This window comes from Merops nubicus, unplaced genomic scaffold, assembly GCF_000691845.1.
Source record: "Merops nubicus isolate BGI_N331 unplaced genomic scaffold, ASM69184v1 scaffold9244, whole genome shotgun sequence".
NCBI lineage: Eukaryota > Metazoa > Chordata > Aves > Coraciiformes > Meropidae > Merops > Merops nubicus.
Window position 1 is genome coordinate 59235 of NW_008606200.1, and position 26962 is coordinate 86196.

The 26962-nt window shown below is 40.7% G+C and overlaps 1 protein-coding gene across 1 annotated transcript in view; it reads right to left on the minus strand.

Moving 5' to 3' along the window:
- LOC103772244 (potassium voltage-gated channel subfamily H member 5) overlaps positions 1-24449 on the minus strand; it is a 44792-nt gene extending 20343 nt beyond the window's left edge. The window contains exons 1-3 of the mRNA XM_008939571.1: positions 24328-24449; positions 18528-18634; positions 13581-13709 (exon numbers count right to left, since the gene is read on the minus strand). Of these exons, the coding sequence (XP_008937819.1) occupies positions 13581-13709; positions 18528-18634; positions 24328-24350 (259 nt within the window). The 5' untranslated portion in view covers positions 24351-24449. The remainder of the gene's footprint in view (positions 1-13580; positions 13710-18527; positions 18635-24327) is intronic.
- Positions 24450-26962: the final 2513 nt, after the last annotated feature.

The window sequence follows — 26962 nt, forward strand, 5'->3', positions numbered from 1 at the left end:
TCTGATCCTTAAGTCTTTACTGTTTCTTGCCTCAACTAGACCTCAGGGAAAAAAATTTAAAAAAAAAAAAAAAAAAAAATGCCAACAGAAAAACAAAAAAACATTTGCTGTTAAACTAATGATAAACAGCTCCCTTAATGGTAGCTCAAGATCCACACACTGGGCCATCCCTGGGGGATTTTTTCTGCAACATTCAGAAAGAAACAATTAGTTTGTTACTGACAAGCAGGAACGTGTCATCAAGCCATTCCCAGTGGAAACATGCCCAAACGTGACAGCTGGCGCGGATACAGCAATGGACGAGGTAGCTGGGCAGTAGCAAGGAAAATGACAGGGGTTTAAGCAGTGTGGCACCTCAGTGTTAGGCAAGAAAATTGAAAATCCAAATATCTGTGGGAAATGCTTCCACAAGAGCACCGAAGGAGATGTTCAACATCCCATCCAGCCACGTATAACCTGGTATTTTACTATGGAAGTGTGTATAAAATATCAAATGAGCTATGGACAGAAAACAGGCTCAGAAGAAGGTTTTACTTTCATTTAACTTGAATGTTGAGTATGCGAAAACTGGGGGAAATGTCACATCTGAGAAAGGAAACACAACATTTCCATGTCAGCTAGGTTTATTTTTAAATGCCTGTTTTCTGATAGGAATCAGGGACTTGAAAAGTTAAATGAAGCCCTGGGGTAGATAAAATGAAGAGCAGAGAACAGACAAGAAAACAATAAAACTTCATGAAAAAGATATTTTACAGTTTGGCTTTGCAATTTACTATGCATATGTCACATTCACACAAATGTAAACCCATTGTTGATGATTTAGTGATCAGAACAGATCTAAATATCATGATACATCACCAGCATTGCACAAACCATTTGTGTCTGACTATTTATATATGACCTCAAAACCTGACATAAAAATGCACTGAGAAAAGGTAAAAAATAGAAGTATTTTATTAACTTTTTAAATCTAAACCTTAAAAGCCAACTTCAGATTTGCCTCCTGCTTCTTCAGCTTACAGGGATATTCAATTAGGAACATGCACTTTCTGTATTAAATAAGGTCAAGAGAAACTACAGTGATCCAAGCATGAACTATTCATTTCTAGAAAAAAAATTCTTGTGCTTTTCTTTTTTCTAATTTTCTACGAAACTGTGGCAAGGAGACAGCTTTAAGACAGAAGTCAGAACTGTTCTTTATCTTTCTCAGACAGTCATTTCAAAGAGCAAGTGAGCATGGTAACAGCATTGTGACAGCTCTGCTCCAACATTTCTCATAATTGCTGGAGGCCATAGAGCATCCAGCCAATTGCTTTTGGCATTCTGCAACCACGCTGCAAGAAGCAGAGAATAAGAGCAACTCTCCTCTGGGAAGATGGTCACCCACCTCCAAACCCTGGGCAGGTACAAGAGAAGAGTCATGGGCTGGCAATAATAGGAGACGGCTTCACGCACTCTCTAGAAATCCTTTCCCATGGTGCTTCATAGGCTTAGAGACTCCACTCCCCAAAAACATGAGGTTTCAAAATGCCTCTCCTCTTATAAAAGCAAAAATGGTAAGAAACCCCTTGTCATTGTCTTAGGTAAGAAAAACATCTCTTTTGCATTAACCACAGTTAAAGAAAGCCTGGGAAAGTTTGGGAAGGTGTACCCCAAGGAGCAGGAGGAGTAAGGCACATACCAAACAGCAGGAATCCTTGTGCTGTAAAACTAAAAAGAAAAAGAACTATGACTTTTTCAAATACTCTCTTTCCACCTTGGTGAGATCATCAACATCATGTGAAAGAAGCCACATATTTCAGCATTCAGGGCTACCGCTCTGCTCATCTGCTCTGACCTCTTCTTTTCACAGGACAAACCATTTCATCGTGCCCTTTCTCTACCAAGACCAAAGCAGACTTTTTGCAAAACCCCTTCCAGACCCATTTAGAGAGCTCATATTTCTTTCAGCCCTGTGAAGTCCATAATTCTGGACACTGGAAATACATTACTTTTTTGCATTTTTCTACCTGCTCCAATCTATCCATCTGCAATAGCGTGAAAAAGTACCAAGTTCTTTTGTTTCCTATTTACAACCCAAGAGAATTAAAAACATAGCAACTGCAAGATGCTGGGGTATGAGTGGGAAGGTGCAAATGTATACAGGCTGCCTCGTGTCTGAAATATCTGTCCAGGGTACATTTCTCTGTTTCTTGACCTTGTTGTAGACTAGATAAATTCAGAATTATATTTAAAACCGATGTGTATGTTTAAATAGACCAGGCAAAATTTGCATAGCTGCCTACTGCTGTCAATGTTTCTTCAAACAATTCTCTCCTTTCTTTTCCTCTATAGACAGAGACTTGAAAAGAATGATAATTTTATCCAATGTATTAGTGACCGGCTGTTCTTGCAGATATTTTCAATCTGGAAGGAGTGAAGGAGAGGCACAAATAGCAGGTGCAAGAGGGGAAAAAAAAACATACTTGTGAGAAAAAGCAACACTTCTGATTCTCTCTTCAGCTCTACTGGATTGCGTCTCTTCCACAGTACCACTTGAAAAATAATACCCTGAACTTGCACCATTGCACTCAAATTCTTAGGAACAAAGGCAACATCATCAGATCACACACCAGATCAGGCCAGCAGCTGCTTCGCTTTACAGCTTAAACTGGGTACTTCAGAGGATGATGTTAACTACCTCAAACAGAAATTTCTGGTATAACATACACATAAAATAATTGTTTCCCCTGGTTCTCTTTAATATTTTCTGATTCAGGGACAAAAACAGAAGAATTTGTACCCTTGTTTTAAAAAACCCTCATGATCTGCATTCATTCTCATGACCCAAAAGAAGGGTCAGTTCTTAAACATAAGCTAGCAAAATATTTCCTGGTCCCTGTCCATTACTCAAATTAAAATTGCTGCATTCTCAATAAATTACAGATGCAGGTTTAACAACTCCATACAGGTACAAAAATAGGACATGAAGAAGGCAGGCATGCTTATTGACATGAACTGAACTGGTCTCTGCCTTGGCCCAGCTGTAATGGTGTCCTTCCACACACCCATCTTTCCTCTTCCTCCATGCATTTTAGTCACAATCAAATATGGTACATCCACAAGCTATTCTCCATGTCTCTTGCTCCAATTCAGACTGGCAAACTGACTGTGGGGCTAACTGAGGTGGGGATGACTTGGTGGCATATTTCACACAATGGCTGAGCCAAGAGGAAAAAACGGGAGTAAGAAATTAATTTTAAAAAACAAATCAGTATTCGTTTCAAACCTTAGGCACTACCACATGAGCTGCAGCTGTTAATGTTGTGCCAGGATGCCTGAGGGATTGCAGGAGCACGGAAGGGAGGTAGACAGTAGTCAAACGGAGCAGACAGAGCGCCTCAATGCCTCCTCAGAGGGGAAAAAGCTTTCCAGATGGGTCTATGATGCTCACTCAACCCCAGATTCATACACCACTATAGAAATTATATGGTGTCTAAGGGACAAATGGTATTTCCAGCTTAGAATTTGATTCTATCATCATTCCATCGTCAGAAAGTCCAACCTATCTTGCATCCCATCTCTCACTCACCTCCCTATAGCATAAATCTTCCCATCAGCTCCTCAACCAACCAGGGTATTATTGTGCCCACACATCTTTCCTCCTGTGAGCCTGAATCAATCATTGTGTTTTGTACTGGACAGTTGGGATGGGAACAGCTCTGCAGCAGCTGCTCTCCTAACAGCCCCATTCCACCGCCCCACTCGCCGCTTACTCTGTGTTCAGGGACTTTCTGCAAACCACACACACTCTTGCACTGCCATAGGGACTTCTCTCCTTGCCCTTCTGGTCACCAGTCTTCCCATTAATGCACCCTGCAGGTCGACCCAGTACACAAACCCTTTCATCCATCTCAAACACTAGTTTTTCTTCTCTGCTGCCTTCTCTAAGGAGAAACGTCATTCAGATCAAAGATGTTGATGTGGTGGATGACAGAGTATAAAAAGGACTAGAGCAAAAGCTGTCCAAAGAAAGTGCAGCAAGGGAGGCTTCTCCTGGCAGAAGTGATGCTGGAAGTCATCAGATAGAATCACTGTTTCCTAATGGCAACCTGAATCCTTCTGATTCCTCCTGAGCTCACAAAGGAGACAGAGAATTCATGAGACTCCACCTAAAACTGTGAGCCTCCTGATGGTGCTCCTACATGCACCAAGGAGCAAGTCCTGGTACCCACCACACACAGACCTCCAGCCAAGGGGCTGGGTCAAACCTGGACAGTTCCCTTCACCAAGAAGTTCCTGCCCAGGTTAGCGAGCAAAAAAGATTTGGGCTCTTCTGCTCCCTTGGTGTTTAAGCCACCTTCCTTGTAGAAACCTCAGCAGTCAATAAGCCTACCCATTGCCTTCAAAGACAACAGCAAGTATCTTCAAATGTAAGTATCTGCAAGTCAGAAAACCCTTCAAATACTCCTCATAAAATATTAGAGATGAAAAATTGCAATCTGACTAGATTTGTGTACAGGTTGAAATACAGATTTAGCCACCTAGCTAGCAGCCACATTGGAAAAAAAAAAAAAAAAAATCTCTAATTCATAAGCTATACTCTGTTATTTTAAAGCTAAAATCATACATCACAGTTTATGAAGAGTTTAAGAATCTCAAGGCAAGATGTTAACGTTCTTTATAGTGCACTTTCTCTGAAAAATCCACACATGACTAGTTCCCCCCAATAAAACATTAATGTAGCTCTACTGGGCTACAATTAACCTTTTTGTCAAGGTTTGTCTGGTCTTAAAAGGATGGGAAATAATGAAGGCTTTTAAATCAGTTTAACAGGGAACTATCCAATACTTTAGACTGCAGTGAAAACACTTAGGTTAAGAATGGCAATCTGTGTTAAGAAGGACCACAAAGGGTAATTAGAGTAACGCTTGTGTTGATTCCTGTCTGAAGGAGAGTGTGAGCAACACCTCCAGACCATGGAAAGGTTGTTGTTCTCTTCCTGTGGAGCATAAAACAGTTAACATACAGAATGCTTAAATAATATATACTCTATGACTTATCCACAAAAGCAAAAAGCTAGCATTACTCAGAAATAGGCAATTTGGAATTCAGTTGATAACATGGATCATCTTTTTGCATCAATAGTCACCATCTACAAATCCCAACTATTTCTAAATGTTCAGACAGGAAGATCTTTGCAATGGCTGGCTGCTTGGTCTATTGAAGGTAAAGTATAGCTCAAAGAGCTCATTGTCTCTTCACAAAACTTAATCATCCTGGTTTTTGAGAGAGAGGGATTAATAGCATTTCTGAATAAATAGAGTACCAGTCAAACAAAGCTCAATCACTCCCATGATGCAGTAAAACAATTTACAAACTGAAGAACCACAGAGTCTACTCAAATCTAATTCAAAATATTAGGATAAAATTCCCAATTTGTAAGTTTGTGCATTCCACTGTCTGATAATGCACTGCACTCCTGGGATAATTTTTACACCTGACCTCTGTTCTTGCTCAGTGTTGTATTCGCAGTTATCATCCACCCACTGGAAGCTCAAAAAGGATGAAGAATCACTGGGTAATCTTGGCCATATCACTTTACCTCTCTGAGCTTCAGCTTCTTCTCTTTAAATTGAAAATAATGCTAATGACCGACTCTGAAAGCCATTTTGAGATCTATTGATGAAAAGTGCTAAGATTTATGCATCACTGCACTACATTTGGTATAGACTGCATTTTTAAATATAAATCTGACATAGTTGTAAATTTACAGTGCAAAACTTCTTAAATTTCATGCTTCTGCAACAAAAGCTAAACTTTATACACACACAGGGCCAACAAGGACTTATTTCCTTCAAGTATGTAAAAACAAAAGCAAATTTTGGGGTAGAAAAAGAAAAAAAAAGACCAGGTATTGTAAATGTCAGTCAAATGGCTGTAAGGAGTTTGTCAGATAGCAAAATGATGCCATTCAATGGTACCATTCAAGGAATAAGGGCTATAACAACCAAAGGCTCAGAGTCAAAAAGAAGGCAGCTGCTCGAAAATAAAAAGCTGAATATAATAAAGCACAGAGGGATGGGAAGAAAGAGAGGACAAGTATGTCAGTGAGAAATTATGGCTTATGCGAATGGACATGGAGAGCTAAAGACATATGGGAAAAGTCCTTCTCTGGCTAGATTTATTATAGTAACAATGAAGTTTTCAAAGAACTCCCAGAGTATGACCAAAAGGCTTTCTGTAGCCATATGCACAAAGGGCAAACAGCCTGACCCAAGTAATTACGGGTTGCTCAGCTTGATCTCAGAGCCAGGCAAAATGAAAGAAAAGATGATCTGAGTTTCAATATGTTTAACAAAAAAAAGAAGAAGAAAGGAACACAATGAATGGTTTTCAATACAGCATGATATTAAATGCCCCACAATGTTAATTCCATTATTCAATAAGGATATAAATTTTGTTCAGGAAGATGGCCAAGAGCCTTGACAGACCAAACTAAGCCAAGCACAACAGCCAGCCACAGCATATGGATGATGCACACTGGAGAGGCACGAGCCACTGCAGCTCCCTGCATCAGTGCTCCCTTGCTGGGGCTGGGCACCAATGTGGACCAGCATGATGGACTTGATGACAACCTCTGCAACTGCCTCTGGCTTGCTCCCACCTACAGCCAAGGACCCAACAGCTGCCAAACCAGCACAGCCACAGTGCTCATCACATAACATCTCTTCATCCTCATGCTGCATTTGTATCACCTAAGAGCCACATGTTGGCCAAATCCTCTTTTTCAGTAATCTTCACTGAACTGACACTCTTGACAAAATACTGAGGCTGCACAGTTCAGTACATCACAAGTTAAATGGATGAAGAACTTGCTACCTGGCAAATATCAAACAAGGAGTAGTGGTAAATAGTGGAAAACAGTCAAAAAAAATATTACTGGGAGTCTTCTGGACCACAGTAGACAGGTCTCCTTCTGTTGAGTGCCTTTCTCTATGGTTTGAAAGTCATAAAATGACTGATAAAGTGCCCAGACGACAGGAAGATCAGAGGACCTGGGAGGCTGAAATCCATGCCACCACCACAGCATCATCCCTACTGCTGCCAATGAGCTGGATTAAAGTCAACTAAAATGTTTATGTATCTGCCATTACCAAGATCTTTAAATTCAGGCTACACAGAGCTTTAAAGGAGATCAACTCATTTACTTAATCAAAAAAAAGTGGAGTGATGACTTGAATATATCTCTAAGTGCCTTAACGAGACTTTTTTTCATACAGTGGAAAAAACAAATAAGATGCCATTGAAAGCAGCTGAAGCCAGGTTAATTTAAATATGACACTTTTTTCAAGCCAAAAGTGCAATGAAAAAGCACCAAAAATATGAATTAATGTGGTGGATCTTCAGACTCCTCAGACTTGTAAATCAATACTGGCTGTTTGTCTGGAAGGGATGGTTTAATTACACAGAAGTTCATGGGTTCCGCAGAGTAGCTTAGTGAAATGTAATGCTCTGTGATACACAGATAAGGCTTTTAAACTCTTTATTTATACTTATTTCATATATGGCTTATGAGTGTTCAGGTAGAAATGGTAGCCATCTACAAACAATTACTGCTTGAAAGATCAATTTCCAGGCTAATTCAGTCTCTCACAGGGTTAGATTTTATTTCAATGGGATTTCTTTTCCATAGCACATTAAACTTCTAGAAATGTGCAGACAGTTAACATGCATTGTGGGTTCCTGATGGAGCTCACAAAGGCCTCAAAATGCAATACCAGAGTCATAAAAGTACTTGGTCTGTGTAAAGGAAACTAAACAGCCCTGGATATGGAAGTTCTCTCTTAATCATGGTGGGTCTCAGATACCACTAAAGCAAGGTGAGGCAGAGGCAAGGGGGAGAAATAAGGCCTCAGAGCATCACCCCTGGGAGTGAGGAACCAACCACCTCTTCATGACAGTTCAGCCTCTGCAGCTTCTGCTGAAAGTGGCACTGAAGACAATAATAGGGACGCTTCTCCTGCAGGAACAGGAGCAAAGCAACCTCAGAATGTCTCCCTGATTACTAGCAAGCTTTGCTCATCCAAAATGGATGGTTTCAAATACCAAGAGACTATATCCTAGCATCATTCCTCTGAGTTGTCAATTTTTGACACTAGAAGCTCACCTGGTGTCCTAGCAAATGACCACTTCTCCTGTCAACCCCACAATGCTCTTTCTCAAGGCCCAGGTATCCCTGGATGCTGCACTCTAGACTCAGGGGAGAATGGAGTGATGATCTCCTTGCTGCCTGAAGGCACTGGGAGGTGAAACACTACAGATCAGAGTAATAGGAAACAGCACCAGAACAAGTGGGTCTCTAACATCAAGACCCTTGTTATTACATGCATGGAAAAGTGTAAGAAAAACATGGTAATGAAATCCAAATTGTGACCTATTAAATTACTGTTATGGATTACTGTCAAGGTGAGGTATTCAACAGGGTACACTGTGCTTCAGCTCAAGGTAGAAACCTCATTTTTATGCTCTAAACCCTCCACCCACTTCTTCTATTATCACCAGGATTGATACCCCCTCAAGGAAAAAAAAGTTCCCATGTGCAACTAGTTATATATGCTTAATAACTTGCAGTTATTAAAGATAAAAAAGGATCAGAATTATAGGCTTAGCAAGGATTAGCAAGCATAAGTGTGTATTTCTGCAACTACTACACTTTTTATAGCCCTGTCACACTTCAAGATAGAGTTGTATCATTATATAGAGTTACATAACCATAAAGAGTTATATCACTGCAAGTATTACAGCATTGTCCCAGACAGTCTTGATTATCAAAGTCTGGCTCTTATCAAATGGAAAAAAAAAAAAAAAGTCGGCTTCAGGATACTGCTGTGCCATCTCCTGATTCCATCTGTTAACAGCACATGGTCCTGAGATGTGGGGGCCTCGTCAACACACCTCTCTATCCTGATTCAGCATCCCACCAGTATTTACCAAGACTTCCTAATCACCTCCAGCAGGTGACAAGCCTGATATTGCACTCAAAAGAGACTCAAGATGTCCAGTGAGAATCCCAGCTGAACACACTTCCAAGTTTACCTAGGGGCCACATTTTTTCCTTGCTGGTGATAATAAAGGGAATAAAGCCATTGCACAACTAGGTGAAACTCCACTGTTAGCCAAAAAATGCCACTCTTTCTTCTACCCTTAAACTTTCAGTTCAATATAATCTACAGCACTCCTGGCTCCAAATGGTGTTAACATTTTAAGTGGCCCCATCTGCCCTTCTAATAGTTAGGGCCCTGAAAAATGGCTTCATTTTTTTCCTGTCAAATAAACATAAGATTATTACCACTGTGTGTCTTTGAAGGGATTGATAGTCTTCAGATGTTTTTAAAAGACCATTGGGTAAAGAAAGAATAAAAGCACAGCATGCTGATAAAAGCACCCAACTGTGACCCTACAATGATAAAAACATTAAAAAAAATAAAATTCTTTGGGTTCTATTCTCTGAAAAAAAAAAATAATATAATCTTTCATATGCTTGTAATGGCCTTCCACCTCTGCTGTGTAAGACATTCAGCTAGGATGCCTGGAGATCTGGCCCTCCACCACCTCAGGTAGGACCTATTGCTTGGTAATGAATCCAGGTCAGACAAATCACCAAAGAGGAGCATGGCAAGGAAATAAAGAGCTGAGAGAAAGATAGCATAGCACCTCCACCAGAAAATAAGGCATTGGCCCAGCAACCACAAAGTGCAGCCATCATCTCCTGCCCCATCACTGATTTTCACGCCTCTTCTTCCACACTGCCACCATTCCCAGTTCATCCCATCACCAACACAGGAGCTGGGGCACTGAAAACCACAAAGCAAGTTGTGGAGAATGCTCTCTCTGCACTCCAGACCTGCAGAACTGCCAGTGGCATCTTCACCCAGGATTGAATACATCAGTCATGTGGCTGATGTTTCCTTCTGTTATCATCTTCACTGCTTCTACCTGAGAGGCTTGGGGGATTTTTTACACTTGAGCACGGTTAGACACTCAAAGTAATTTTCCATTTACAAGGATACAACAGTACTTTTCGGTCACTGTTACATTGCTATAAATCATAGGTCTCCCACACATCGCCCAGCAATAACAGATACCAGAACAGGTAACAAGAAAACAAGTCAGTCATATCTTCAGTGTCAAGCTGCCTGTACCCTCTCAGAAAACAAGGGGTTTGGTCTTTGCCACTATATTTTGTCAGAGAAAGGCAGCTTTTAAATATCCCTTTTCTCCAGTCTTGCTTTCAGTCCAGTAAGCTTCAACACATTTCTCGACTGCAACAAACTCACCATTTCCTGCATAAACTGGAAAAATATTTCATTACTTTAGTTCCCTCCTGCAAGCAAAGTCCACTCCTCCTCCTCTTTCCTTCCTCCTCCCTCCTGGCAGCACTAACACACAGCAAAGGGTGAGCCCCCAGGTAAGCAGAGACACATACACACCATCTGCTGCAGTGCCCCAGACCTCTCCCACTCCCATTGCTCCCTCCAGTCCCCGTCATGTCAGCTGCAGTGTTTGTACTGAGCCTGTAAACAAGGACATTTTTTACAGTATTGGAAACATCTAAAAAACAAACAAACAAACAAAAAACAAACAAACAAAAAAACAACCACACACCACTCCTTGCAATGTGCTTTGCAGTAAGACAACTGTTTGGTTTTTTTTTTTATTTCTATGTCCTGATTTCACAAAGATGATGAACTCCTTGATACTTCTGAGCAGCTCTGCTTCCTCAGCACTGGGGCAACTGTCCCCTATCCCCCAAAACTGCTGCTCCTTTGCAAGACCTACAGGAGATGCTGACCACGTCACAGCCCCCGCCAGCAGATCTGGCAAACCCAACCGTTTATTTCCAGGAGCCAGGACACACAGACATCCTGCAGCATAGGTACACCCATGGTATGATTGAAATACCAAATCCTTGTACCTCCTAGGAACAGGATACACTAGAGCTTCACAACAAAGCAACATACCTTCAAACAGTGCAGGATATATTGGTACACAGAGATTATTGCATAATGGCATCAATATTTTATTTCTATTGAATTTTTTATCTCAGATTTACTGCTCCCATAAGTAATAGCCAGTAACTCATCTGCAACATAGTTACTTATGTATTATGTATTGCATGGTCCTGGCAGAATTTGTGAAGAAAAATCCTTCTTTTTAAAAAAAAAGTCCTTTCAATGACAAATCCCAGCACTTAACAATAGTATTTTACTGAAATGCATTTTACAAAAGTTTAAAAATTTTTTTCTAAATTGTAATATGGATGTTTACCAATCTCATAATTCAAAAAGGAAGTGGCCTGACAGCTTCTAAGCACATTGTAATGTTATCTGCAAGGACAATGAATTATGCATCTCTCATGGCACTAACTGGCAAAACAACTGTGATCCCAGTGCCATGGGATCCCACAGATCCACCCGGCTGAGACACAAAGGGTAACACAACAGTGCTGGTTTCCCATCCTTGTAGTAAAATGGTGCAAATATTTGAATATTATTTTTGAATATGAAGAATATAAAAGACAAGCTCTAAGTTAGCAAAAGCAGAAGAAAAATTGGGTCAATGGTTTGTAACTGTGGAGCTTGTTTGACGTATTGATCAATGTCAATCACTGCTCTAACCAAAGCACCTTGAGCAAACTTCTGGGACCCCAACCATGTGCCTTAAGGGCACTTGAGAGATGTGCCTGTACTGCCTTCTGCAGTGTTTTGGTTTGTGTTTTGGTTTGTTTTAAATATGACTTTGACAGAAGTAAGTGCTCTTTAAACATGCAGTCAAACCTCTCTGGCTGCTGATGACAACATTTTGCAACGTTCATAGTTAATCCCTGGCATTTTAACTAATGGTAGCCTTCACTGGAGAGCAGCAGTACACGAGTTAGGCACTTCACAGCTATTGCTCTTTCCCATAGGAACAGATATTGTTCCTACAATGGATGCCAGAGGGACTCTGCTCCTCCTCAGACACAAGACAGAGCAGGGGAAAGCTCACTCCCAAGAGCACATCCTTGTCTCCCCAGGGAAGGCAGCAGAGTATGAATCTTCCAGGCTGAGAATCAATAAGAGGCAACATTCATCATTTCAGCATTTGGGAGCCACCTTCAATATGTTTCCCTGTCCTGATGCAGCCACACACTGTTCAGTGAAAGTAACTACAGCAGAAACTAGAGGTGAAACAGAGGGGTTTGGTGGCTGGTTCCATGTGAGATACATCTCTGTCCTCCCAGAAAGCATCAAATGGGAAATCCTACAAGAATTTCCTTCCAAAGACTGGATTCTTCCTTGATCAGCTCCCACTACATATTATATAAACTGCAGCGAGAAGCCAGTCCCATGCCTTCAGACCTCTCCATTTAAAGTGCTTTTAATTAAGTGGCATTTATCTTTAAAAATTTAGATTATTCCCAGGCAGAAGAATTCCACATTATGGAGCTGAAAGTGAAATAAAGGAACATTTGCAGGTTGCTAATTCAACTGTAGAGGCAGTAACACTTATGATGGCCAAGAAGGTATTCCTACATCAAGATCTTATAACTTTATGTATAATATTTTTTAAACAAAAAAAATCTCTTAGCCCAAAGAGAAGCCTTTCTTTTCATTTTAAGTCTGCCTTTACAAATCTACTTTTCAGTTATCCAAAAACAAAGTGTTATCTAAATCATAAGAAATTACTTTAAATCCTGTTTGCATTCCGATGACACCAAGTTTATTCTAAAGAAGTCAGCACAGAGCATACATGGCCCTTGGTGAGAAATCAAGCCTTCTCCAAGCGTGAAAAGAAAAAATGTAGCAAGGAATTAATCATCAGAAGGCAACTTCCAAGTTAAGATGGGATTCAGATGCTGTAGCATAAATGCGCTTCTTTACGTAAGTGTGTGTTATTTTACCCAAAGCAACACATACGTGAACCTGATACAAGACACACATAACAAAAGCAGGGGATGCTGCCAGACCCTCTGCATCTTTCCCACCAGCTCTCTTGTCTCTCTTGGTCTGGCCATGGGTTGTTAGCTGATGAGAGCACAGCACATCTCAAACACCACCCCCAGCAGCAGTCACGTAACAAGTACAACATCCACTGCCATGCAGTCATCACTGCTGGCCAGCAAGAAGGACCCAGCCAGCCTCTTTCTTCCACATTTCATCTCCAAGACTGAGAAAGAGTACAAAGCATTTGAATTTTTTTTTTTTTCTGAAGATTCCAATCCCTTAGGAGAAAGATCTCCCAAAACACCACAGCATCAAAATGACTCAAAACTCCATAATTTTTAGCAAATGTCAGCTGTAGTAAAGAACTAGTGAAATTACAAAGAGAAGGGAAGACTTGTGACTGTGTCAAAATGTTTTTTAGGGAATTTCCACTGCTGGTGATTTTTTATTTTTAAGCAATTAATTTAGGAGAGTGGCACTGCAACTCTGACAGCTCACAAAACATTTCCTGAATTCAAGACACAGATCACAGGCACAACACGTCTCTGTCACAGCACTGAGCTCAAGCATCTGCATCATTTACAAAAAAATAATAGTGTATTTCATATTTACCTTTTGTTGAATCATCTTCAATTGGTTGTTTGAACAAAGTGATATCCTTAAAAGTGCACAGGAACAAAACCACCTTTTCATGCTCATTTCTTATAGGTGCAATTTGCATGTAGAACCAAACTGGGGTTCCTGAAGCAGAGAAAAAGGTGACATTGGACTTTCCCCAGCCCATATACAGAATAATTCATAATTATAAGTTATTATAACACACACATTGTTTAGGACCATATCTCAGTATTTCTACATCTTCCAGACCTTTTAATGTTATGTCCTCAAAGGAAAACAACATATTCCCATTTTTAGAGCTTCATTAATCTATTTAGACAATAAGCAGAGACAGGAGGCTTTATAAATCTCCATTCTGAAATAAAATGTATTATTCTTCCCTTCATGCTCCTGTTTTTTTCCCAGTACATCTCACAAATTAGTGTAGGTAAGAGAGCAAGAAAAAATGGATGGATTGTACCTTTGACACCTTCTTCACATAATATGGAGCTGTCAAATCCAAAACTGATGGAGTATACTGCTCCAAATTCAGTGCTACTCCTTTGCTTAAGAGGACCTGAGCTAATCCAGACATAGCCCCTACAGATCCTATCAGGACAAATCAGGAGATGCAATTTTCTTTTTGTGTTTCAAGTCATACCCTCCACCTCCTCATTGTCCTGCCCAGTGGAGCACTCTCCCAAAGTAGTCACCTCTTACTTAGGTTTCAAAATAATTAAAAGATATTTTTTAAACCCTACCATTTATCAAATAAAAAAAGGCCTATGGTGCTGGAGTAGTTAGTGTGGCTTTCAGTAAATCCTTGGCTCCTGCAGGTGCTCACGAGCTGAAACTGGGCTTGTTTCCTCCCGGTCTGAAACGCACATGGCAGTCCTCTGTGTACATGCAGATGTGCTCTGCAAGGGGTGAAATCCTAAAAGACTTTAAGCAATTTGCCTTGAAACATCCTGTTCACCTGCAGGGATGTGAACGTCGGAGATGCTTTCCATCTGGCACAGCTCCATGCCCATGGCTGTGTCCCCTCCCTCCCAAACTTGCACCTACATACACTGCACTATAAATGCCTTCACAGCCAACTAATTACCTTTGGGATTTGATGTGCTTTCAGCCAGTTGATATAATGGCTTTTCTCCTGAGCTCCCTAAATGCCAGCCTGAAAGCTGACACATTGAGACAATCTGCTTGCCCACTGTTATCCCACTGGCATCACTTCCCCCCCCCCCCAAATCTCCTCTAATGCACTACATCTGGGAGCTGTGCCAGGAACTGCAGGACAGATGCACAGAGGGCAAAGATATCCATTTGGACTAGGACTACTGTGGGGAAGGTTAAAATCCACATGGGTTCATAACAAAATTCAGCATTGCTGAACTGGGATCAAACAAGTAACTCACTAGCAGTAAACTGGAGAAGTGGGAGAGATGGGGAACTGCTTTTTCTGCTAATTTCAAAGCTATCATGCTGATTGCTTGATTCTCTCAGTTCCCAGTTGCTAACCCAAGAAAAAAAAGACTCTTTTAATAACTTCTAAAACAGTGTGCTGCAGTTCTCTGGAGTAATACTGTACTTGCACTCATACCTGGAAATTCATCAACACCTTTTAAAAAGCTCTGAAAGTAGAGAAGAAAAAATAACCTGTACAACAAGCACCGATAAAAATCAAAGACAGAGGCAAGGTGGCTACTGCTGCACAAGCAGCAATCTGAGCAAAAGGAGGTAAAGAGGTTTCCTGAGTATTACCATATACTCATACATGTATAAGTATGCCTAATATGGATGCTGAAGGGGTGGGTAGAGCTGAGGACTATTTATGAGGGAACACAGGAAAGCAGAAAGTTGTAGCAAGCTTTCAGGTCTGAACCTGAAACCTGCAAGCTGGGTTAAAATGCCAAGGGGGTGTATGAAGTCTGCAGTCAGATGGATGATGCCAGAGAACAGTAGCTCTTAAAGATCATCCCTATGCCAAAGGAAAAAAGGATAATAAAGCAACCTGAAAATCTAAAACTCTCTTCTGGAAGCATGAAGGGATGGGTGAGGAAAAAAAAAAAAAGGTTGTGATACATAATCAAAACCACTTAGCACCTCTGGACCTGAAAAAGTTAGAAAATGTGGGTGGAAGGATGCTCTGAGAACACTGCAAACTCCATGCAGGGTCTCTGCAGATGACAAACACAAGTCCTTCCACAGAGTAACTGTCTACATTCTGCAGAAGAATATTCATACCAACAGAAAACTATTCTTTACTTCTCTATCTGCTCCAATATTCATCCTGGAGGATATGCAGCCATTTTCTTGAAGGGCTTTCTTACAGAAAGCTCTAAGTATGACAAATTGGTTCAAACCCTGGGCAAACCAGCTGCTGAACTGGATCCAAAAGGTGAGCCTATTCGCAAGAGGTTGAAGTTCTGGGCTTCAGGTGATGAAGAAGAAAGCTGGCAATATATGTTATGAATGGGAACTGACTCAAGCCTGAGAAGAAATATGAGTACTTTATGGTCCATAAAGTCCTTCTGTAATCCTGCTTAACTTACAGAAAGTATAGTCTTGGAGGTATGGGCAAAGGTGAAAATTTCAGTAAGGCAACTGCAGCTCACTAAGTCTCTGAAGCATCATCAAGCGCCAGAAGACAATCCAAAACCCAACACAAAAATCAGCTTGTTTGTTACAGAAAAGTCACCTGTTTTACACTTAAATAAAATAGAAACAAACCTAGTTCAGGACTGCCTTGTGCTAGAGCAGTTTTTGCCAGCTCAATTAATAAGAGAACCCAGGTTCAGGAAGAGCACTGGGTTACTGGGATCCTCCTCAGAAATCACACAGACATAGGACATGGCAATGCTGGGCATCACCACCTGCAAAGATACCAAACAGGATTCTGTCCCAGGAAATTCCCCTAATGTGAGACATCCAGGTGACCTGCACAGGGACCAGGCAGAGAAGCAGAAAATTTAGAGAAGTGACAAATTCATATACTGAGGAATCAAAAAGAGGTCATTTAGAGGATGCTCCCAGGCACCTGCAGAAACAGCTGGACTTCAGAGCTGCTCGTTTCTCTTTTTAATTAAAGAGTTGGCTGAAATGCTTTGACGCAGGCAGAACTGGAGAAATCTAAAGATATTTCCTACTGTTTAAGTGCACATACAGGAAGATTTAGTCTAAAAAAGGAAAGTGGAAGTAAAGCATAGTGCACATGCGTTTCAAGAAGACGAAGTATCCAGGATGCTCTCTTCAATGTCATGAAAGGTTTACGTGAGTTTGCAGTGGAATTGGGCAGTCAGGCACAGTTAGCTCTTTCCTGAGGCACACCATTAACTTCCCTCAGGCAGGACGTGCAGGGGAAGCCTCCAGCCTCACCCCAGCACCCAGTCCAGCCAGGGAGGAACATGGCCTCAGCTATTAGGCTCCAGTGAAGTAGAGAAACCCCAGATGTAAAGGCACAGCTAAGCAACAGAGAGTGGCCTTGGAGATTAGATAACAGGAACTATCTATCTTGTATAAGTTTGAAGCAGCAACTTAATTGCTCATTAAGCCCCACAGCTGTGTGCAACCCAGTAAGGACCAGACAACCCAGCACCTTGTGCCAAGAGTGAAAAGTATCCCATGAGGAAGACATACGGCCTTCCTCCCTGGAGACCCCCAGGACAACCACCGGATGGCAACGCACAAGCGCAACAGGAGAGGACTTACAATAATGAACTGATTGTAATAACCCCACCTTCTCTTGGAATCCTAATGATTATGCACGAGTAGTTAGATGAATACATATGATTTTATCCCACATAACCCCAGCTACCTGTCCCTGAGGTGTGCAGGTTTGGAGGAGCCATCCCGCTTGCCCCTGGTGCCGTAACTTATAACCTGCTTTATAACCCTCCCAGAGTTACAGAGTTTGTTTCTGCACATCACCAGGTAGTTGAAGCAGGGGGAAAGCACCCCAGCCCCACAGGAGCTGCACCCCATCCTGGGCAATGAAAGCCAAACCAAGGAAAGCATCTCCATCGAGACTGCTCCTGGCTCGTGTTTGACATAGCCACAGACCCAGTCAGCTAGGTTCGTTCTGCTCAGGGTAGAGGAACCAGCTTTTCTGGAGCACATTTCACCTGACAGTTTTGGCTTTCTACCTTGGGAAGGTGACCTGTGCCAGAGGAGAAGGCTGTTCATCTCCCATGACAACAGCAGGAACACCCCCCATCACAACAGCAGTAATTTCAGCCAGCAGCCTGGGAGAGATGTCCCTGCTGCACAAACACAGCGTGAGGCCACACGACTGCAGGATTTGCTTAGTGTGGGCTCTAATGTGGCTAAGCCGGAAGCTGTACTACCCACATACATGTCAGGACAGAAACCGGGGCTAGAGTGACTCATGGTTAAAACAAAATGGGAAATCTTCTCTAGTTCTGGCAACCTCCTGTAAACCCAAAACCACTAATAGGAAGAGAGCTCAGTCCTACATCTCATTAAGTTATAAAATTCCCTTATTTTCCAATTAATCCTTTTGTTATGTATCAAATTCAGTACTCTCACCAGAGCTCAGACTTTTTGATTTACACACCACAGAGGCATTTCAACACTGCTGAGAGCATCCATTCACAGCAGTCAGGGTCTGGGTTCTCACCAGCGTGTTTCCCAAGGGATGTGGGAGAACCTCATTCAACATTTCTTTTCACTTAAACCAGTCAGTTTCCCTTCAGGGAAAATCTTCAAAACTAAATATATTTCGGAAAGAAGGAGTCAGACTAGAGACAGCAGAGAACAACTACTATTCTTGGCAATCTGAACACTCGTCCTGAAAAAAAAAAGTTCTTTTCTTGACTGGTGGCAACCAAAATACCCATTTCATCTCCAAATTTTTTACATGTCAAAATAAAAATTTATTTTAGTCTACCATGCACATTAAACATGCTTTATGAGTTCCAACAATATACACAAATAGATACATACTGTTTTTCTTGTAGAGGAGAATTTCAAAGCAATTAGACTCATAATTGTCGAAAGTCTGTCTGACTTTTTCAATGGTCTTCTTGTCTGTCAGTTCACCATACATAAAACTGAAAAAGAAAAAAGGTTCCTCTTTTTTTTTTTTTGTTTTTACACAAGCAACAACTTCGTTACAGTCACCTTCAACAAAATAAGCATTGGAGATGCTATTAACTGTCATTTACCAAAGTTTAATTATTATTTCTACTTCATTTAAATATTTAGTGTCAAAAGGAAACCAACAATAGTGACTAACCATGATCATCTTTTTACTGTAAATGACAGCAAATAAATCTACTCTAATGGTTCCTTAAGTGCTTTTCTGAACATATCTTTAAGGATATATGGTTAGAAAAAGAGCTCATAGCCTATAAAACCATTATTGCTACAGCTGCAGGCCAGGAGAATATTGCTGTCAAAACAGAGAAAAATGAACAAAATTTCTAAAACCTCCCAAATTTTGTTCAATCCTCTTGAAAAGGCTTCTGGGAGAGGAATGAAAGCTACTACAGGTAAAGGCTGTTGGCAGAAATGATGGCTACAAATCTAATCTCACCAAGATACATCTGGGACATTATAATAATCAGAATCCTTTTGCTAAATAGATTTAACTAATAAGACATGATGACTGTAAATCTCTGAAAATTCAGCACAGAGAGCAAGAGTATGAGTTGTCTCAGTGTAGCTAAGTTAGTGCTACTACCAAGCATAACCAAATTCACCCTCATTTTCCTTATTGTATATTTAATTTCTTTAATATTTCTGTGAAAATATGGAAAACATTAAAATGATTTTGAAGACTCATCCCTCTCCAGACTGAGAATATAAAAATGTCATTTTAATTCTGCTATTTCTTGCCATTTGACCATCTCAACTTTGCTTTCTTTTCTAGGCCAGACATTCAGCTGGTGTAAGCAAACCCAACCCCCTGCCCTTACTTTTGAAAGCCTTTGTAAGGCAACAGCCAGGCTTTTATGTTCATTCTTCTATGGATTAAAAATAAGCAAAGACTGCTCTGTGCAAATTCCCAATTACAGAACTGAAAGAAAATGGAACATGAAATAAAAGCTTTCAGACACTTGGATGAATGTACTTTTAATTGATCAGGCTTTCCCCCCCCCCCCATTTTCTTTGTTCACAGTTTGAGCTTCAGTTGAAACCTAGAGCAGATAACCCTGAGAATATGAAAGGGAAAAGAAGAGCTATCAATGCCTCTGTGGTATCAGTACAGCTTCTCCTTTATTGATCAACAGACCTCCAAAGGTTCAATAAACATTTATTTTATGTCTACTCTTCTGAAAGAAACAATAAAACAGCACAGTAGTTAGTGACTTGGCAAGCATTAAAATACTCAATGAAGGCCAGATTGTGAGTCTTTTCTTTACTCAGCCAACCAAGGGAGGCAATGGGGCTGCTTCCAGAATAAGACGCTGCCCAGCGTGGGTGATGGAGGCAAACACAGGGCACCAGAGCAACTATGATATCGAGTGGTAGAAACCTATGATACCTACAGGCACTTCTTCACTGGTAACACAGGGAGAGCTACTGGTAAATGGCATGTCACAACCGTTAACTCTGGGACAGCAGCGTGATGGAGATGCCATTATGGTGACTGACACCAGGAAATGGTTTTACTAGGGCACCAGGCCTCATTAACATACTGCTGATCATTAACACACACGTCTGGCTGTAGGAAATGCAAAACACAGCCTACTGCTCGTTGTCAAATCACCTGCCTTGCTTTCTAGAGCACAGCTGATAACCTTTTATACATTTATACCTGAGACGACAACAAAAAGAGCCTGATTTTATTCTTTTTTAATCTGTGTCCTTTTGAATGCACTGATGAGTTAAAGCAGATTGCTCTCCTGTCTGCAAGACAAAATAAGAGCTGATCGCTTTCACAAAGCCTGTTGTGCAATTGAATTATCTTTTTTTGTTGTTCTCTTGAGATTTAAAACAATGTTTCTCTTAGGCCTGAAGAAAAAAACAACAAGAATTTGTTGAAACGTTTGACTTTACATGGTTATAACACAGAAAGTCATCATTAATTAGTATTAAAATGACATATCATACACAGCACTCTGAGTGGCGGACAATACCAGTTAGTGCTGCTGAATATGCTCAATCAACTTTATGTTTTAAATTAAAGGCACTTTATTATTGCAGTAAGCCTGTAATACTCAAATCCTACGTTCCAGAGACACATATAAAGAGACACTTTAAAGCCTCATGGAATAATAAAAACATTTTTCAGAAGGCGATTTTTAACAGCACCAAAGAAACTTCAAAGCCACTTGCTGTACAAGTTACATAAGATCTCCACTTATCACAGGTTTAATTTAATTTAGTCTGTCCTATTTTGTATGCATGGAGGGACTCCTACTTCTTCAGTCAATCACTCTGTCTTTTTCTGCCTCATGTGTTTTGTTATTTAGTGTTTGTCGAGTGCCTTCAGTGCAAACTGTACAAGACATAAATATCAAAACCACCCTGCTACTGGGAATCTTACTACCTAGAAAATAGACTTGTCAAAGAGAAACAGGACTTGCTGAAATACTCAGAGAAAGGCACAACTTTAGATAATTTCCCCATCTCCCTAACAGACCATTTGCTATTTAAGATGCTTAAATAAAAGCTCATTTTCATTTGGCACAGCAATCCACACAAGTTCTAAAAATCCTGTGCATTTTACCACTCACTTACACCAATTATTCTATATATCAGCCCCAGATCCACATGCAACTACAGGTGCCATATGGACCCAGGAAGAGCACGTACTGATTCCCATCTTGCAATATTCACATAGCCTGATCCCCACATACACTGTGCCTTTTATATAGTGCCTGTGAGACTAGGGAGACTGGCACTTGGACTGAGGCATTTCTAAGTGATTTTCCTGCCAATGGGCACATTGTTGCTGATGAAAAGATGAGATAAAAGTAAAAAATCAAAAGGATTACCAGCTTGTCATAAGAGTAACTAATTGCTGGAGCTGGAACAAAAATCACTAGCACCTTCAGTGCCCTTAGTTCATCCATCCTTCCCTGTGACCAGTATCAGCTAAGATCATGGGATGCTGAATATAATGATGACATATGAGCAGCCCCACTGTCAGATATGGGGTGGGAGAGACAGAAAAAGAATATAATGAATATTCACTGGACTACCCAGGAGAAATCATGGGTGAAAGCTGATTTGAAGGCACTACAGGTAGGGGCAAACTGACCAAATACTGGAAAATTTATACATTGTCCTTTATTATACTCATGGTCAGTACCAACAGTAACTCACTGAATCAGGGGCTAAAGATTTACGTTGTTTGTACCTGTGTATTTTATTTTGGTTGGATTTTTGGCACTAAAAGAGCTGTAAAAACAGATCCTTCCAAAGCCTGCAATAAAGCTCTCCACAATAGCACTCCTATCCCAGAGCACTTGCCATAGAACAGTAAAGCAAACATTATATATAAAGCAATTTTTATGTATAACATAACCAGGACATAACATATCAAATCTGGACTGAGAGCCTCACTCAGAAAATAATATAAATAATAGCCCAGATATGAAAATAAAAACACTAATAACATTCTGCTGAGTAAGCCCAAGCAGGCACCATTGGCCTTCAAGAGTATTCTCTGTTCCATAACGCTGCACAGCTCTTCAGCAGAGAGCAGCTCCAAAGGCATTGCTCTGGGAGACTACAAGCTGCATGTCAGACTCTGCTGTACACCTCTCCAGCTCTCCTGCAATCTGCAAAGACAGGGATGTCTCCTAAGAAGCAGGAAACATCACACTGCATATATAACTCCATCAGCTAAGACCCACACACAAAAGAAGTACTAGCCATGCCTTGAGTGTAGAGAAGCCTCTCCAAAATCCAGAGCTGTATATATAGATTGAGGATTAAAGAAATAAAAAACCCTTCGCTTCCAATTGCATTTCCCACAATAATTCCTCCTTGGATTGGCATCTGTATGATTCACTTTTATGATCTACTTGTACATGGTCAAAACAGGGTCCTTACAAATGGTGACTAGAGCCCATGACATTCACAAAAAGCACTCAGATGGAATAAACCTCTTGGTTTCCCCAGTATTTGAGGTGCAGGGCAATCATTATCAGACAGGTATTGCTAAACCTTCACTTCCCTCCCCACCACCACCTCCCCGTCATTTTCCTACAATCCCATTCTGTATTTTTATTATTTTATCATTCATAGACTATAAAAGTGCTGGCTTACAATAAACATATACTGTTCAATTTACAGGATAGCAGAGAGCAAAGGGGAAAGCACACATGTATGTCTGGGATGGCTGCAATACGCCGTTTCTTTCAGCCTTGCTGAGTGTATCAACCTTGCTGTGACTGTGTGAATGAATGTTTGGTTTCAGCAGCACGTGCCCAGCTCTTCTCCATTGCCCGTAAGAGGACACCTGGCTGCACAGAGCAACCCTGGACCCCCAAGGCTTCCTCCTCTTCCTGGCAGATGAGAGCTGTGACTACACATCAGGGTGTGTTGCTTTTCTGGAGTAAGTGATGACTGACGTCCAAGGACAGGCTCACTGCCTGCCCTGCTCCTGCCAGCTGGAGCATCAGTCAATGATCAGTGTCTGGCAGCATCTATCTCCCAAAAATCATTGCTGTAGATACTCATCCCCCTCCTCCCAGTCCCCTGGAGTTGGTCACTCCCTGAATACATACAGGGAAAATCTACATAAACTCCTATCTCTGCCATTCCTTGTTGCCTCTGTCCCTGGCTTACTCTGCTCACACACACACCCCCGTGCACACGCATTAGGGATTTAGTCTTTCCCCAAAGCATCTCCTTTTAAAGGATGCAGCAGAAAAGGCACAGATGCGTGTCTAGCCATAAATCACAGCTGCCTCCTCCTGAAAGACCACCAACAAAAGGAAAAAGCCATAAAGCTGCAACGCTCAGAGCAAATACATCATCAGCTTAATCGCCCTCTTAGGAATAAAGAAGCAGTTTGCACATTACTGCATTCTGTGTGTAGTAACAGGAACCAACATGAGCTATAGAATAGCCCACTGCCTCCTGGCAGGGTAACAGGAGAACTAACACAAATCTAGTAAAAAAATCCTTTGAAATATATCACCTAAACCCCCACTTTCTTTATTGGATCACTAGCTAGAGCACATTCGTATTGCTACTAGCCAGGACACATTTCAAATGAGACAACAAATGTTCACAATATTTACCCCCTCTTCTGGGACCACCTGCAGTTCACCTTCATTCACTGCTAAAACTTTTTAAAAGCTTTTCCACCAAACATTCCTGCAATGCACATTGCATTTATGCACTTACCAGAAGGTGACAGGAATTTCCAAGCTGGGCAGACTTGGCTTGCTTTCAAAACCAATTTGGTGAAATATATTAAATTTGTTCTAAATAAAATTTTAAAAAATATAAACATCTTGAATTTAGCTTCTTCTACTTTAGGATCCTTTAAATATCCTAAACATTACCCCAGATTTAGCAAAAGACTTAAGTATTTGAACAGTTTGTCAGGTGGAACTAACCATTAATTTTACTGGAAGTTAGTCAACGATATGTTTAACTGAATGTACATAGTTAAGTGTTTTACCACGTCCTGGATAAGCTGCTAGTTTTATTTATTTAAAGTTTGTTTCAGTACTTTAATTTCTGCAAAACAATGCTTTTCTTACAACAACCCTTCTCCCAAAACCTAATTGTTCCTCCCAGCAGACGGTAATTTTACAAGTGCAGACAGTCAGCATACCTGCAGGTGCTACTCTTCTGCATGACGTCAGCTCGATGATATCCAGAGAGTTTACAAAAACCGTCATTACTATAAACTACGGGCCAGTCCACAATCTGGGCATTTCCCAACAGAAAACTGGATTCTGAGAAGAGAAAGGGAGAGAAAGGGCGGTTGTCAATGGCAAAGTGCATTTAAATCCTTCCTGTGCTACACAGCAGATACGGAGTTATTCACGACGACAACTTCTATCGTGATAATTCAGAGGGAACTAAAATCTAAATGGGCATTAGAAAAGGAATCAGGATAACTCCCAGTAATGTCAGTAGCTTCTTGCACCCCAAAATACTGGTATAAGCATCACTGCTTCAACAATTTAAAATGAAGTTAACATTCATTTATTCACAACATCTGGGCAAGGCATCACGTTTGATTTTCATTTTATACGTATCTTGAAATCAACCATAAATTAACTTGTAAACTTAGTTTTAAATGCTGAACTGTATGCACGCCCAACGTCAGTGAAGATTCTCTTGCTTGAAACAAGAAAATTGTTCCTCCTCTGTCCTGCAGGACACAGTCAGTATCCCAGCCATGAGGGACAGGGAGTGCCGGGAGCTGCTGGCAAGGGGTGAGATGTGACCACCACATCTCATGGTACATCATGCCCAGGAGTGCAGATATTACACCACCCACATGGAAATTCAGCATGATCTAGGAGCTGGTGAGAACTAAAAGGATGAAAACACTGAAATAACACAAAGCAGGTATTGAATTTCAATGGCAGCCTATTAAAAATGCAGACAGGTTGGTTGGGCTCATCCTAGTAACATGCATCCATTGCTGCAAACACAAAACATAAGCAGGGAGTGTTTCTAGGAAGCTGAACTTGGGTTTAAATAAATATCGCTTCAGTCATCTGTTCTTGCAGTCAGTGCCTACAGTTTATATGCACGGACTGGCACCAACAGATTAGGAGTTAGTCCTAAAATAGTTTTATTCACCAGTTTAGAAAGATTCTTCCATTCCTGCTTTTAGCAAGGCGTTTGCAAAGCAGGAAATGCCCATTCTGCTTAAACACAATGTCATGGATTTTTATGTTCTTCAAGACTGTAAACATTCCTAATTTTGCCTCAGAAATAATATTCTCTCTTAGCAGAGGTTCTCAAATTGTAGCCTGTGATGATATTCAGAGTTTTCTTTATTTTTCCTGTTAGTTTTCAATTTCATTTTGACTAACTGGTCCCATTCATTGATTCTAAAAAGCTATTAAAATGTAACTATTACCAATCACTGCTGTATAGAAATTACAAGAAACATTCCTTTCAGCAGTTCTTGTGGGGGAAAAAAAAGAATGAAGGAGGTTTCTACAAATTTTCCCCATAATAGTTGAAGAATGGCTATTATTAAAGCCAGTTATGCCAATTATTTACAGACATATACTGAGGTGCAAACATTCATTTTCACATAAAAGTGACACTGGGTTTGCATAAGCTACACATGTGCTTCTCAGAATATTTATAACTGTGATTGGATTGTACATTATGCAAACATTATTCTGTTAAACAAAGAAAGTATACTAAAAAAAGATTTCTTTCTTTTTTCTTTATAAGCATGAATTTGGAAAAAAATAGCCTGGAGATTATTGGATGTTCTGTAGAAAAGCAGATTTAAAAATATTTAAAAGCCAACCAAAGTGAGCAATAGAAGTTTAGATTTTATGCAGTCTTACACTTCTAAGCTCAAAGAATTTATCTCAATCCATCACAAATATTCTTAAGACTAAATGCCAACTTTAAATATTTGCTTCCCTGCCATTAGGGAGATGCCCTCGCTATAAGCAGCAGGAGACATGGAGTAAAGCCCAAGCATTACATAAAACCTCCCTGGTTTTCCACAGCCCATTCTGGAGCAAGGACTCAGCCCAGCTTTCCTCGGCACAGCACAGATACTAACACTGGGGACATTCCAACCAAACCAAAGAGTTGCTGGAACTCATCCCACTATACTGATGTCCCTGCAACACCTTGTATCTTCTCCAGTTTGGAAAAGGGGAGACATTACCAGTCTCCTAAACCCACCCTGTGGCAGCCACCCTACCACCACCACACCCCAGCAGATGGAGAGGAGAGGAGCATAAGCAATTCTTAATTTCCCATCCCACAGAGGAACAACCAATATTACAAGTCCCCTGGTTGTATTTGGAAAGAGATTTCTTTATAAGATTATCTTTCACCAAAACTTTGTTTACCTATCTAGATACAATGGGCACAATGTGGGTGATGAAAGACTCCAGTACCAAGCTCACTTGTGGATGCTGTGCACAACTGGATGCTCTCCAGAGGCCCCCATTCCAAATGCAGATAACCTTGCTCCAAAGCTTCCCTGCTCAACAGACATAATCCTGATTGTGTATTCCCACCACGTAACTGTTTCAGGGCATGGAGTACACAGCAGAGGATACGTGTGGCAGCCAGCAACTAACATACAGCATTTAATGGCCGTCTTTTATGGATTCTGTACTTCTTTACAGCTAAGGGTCTCAAAATACTTGATAATGCATTCATTAAACTAATCAAATCCGCCAGAAACTTGGGAAGGAACAAAACACAAAGCCAAGCTACTAATAGCTAAAAAAAATTAATTTCCTGTAAAA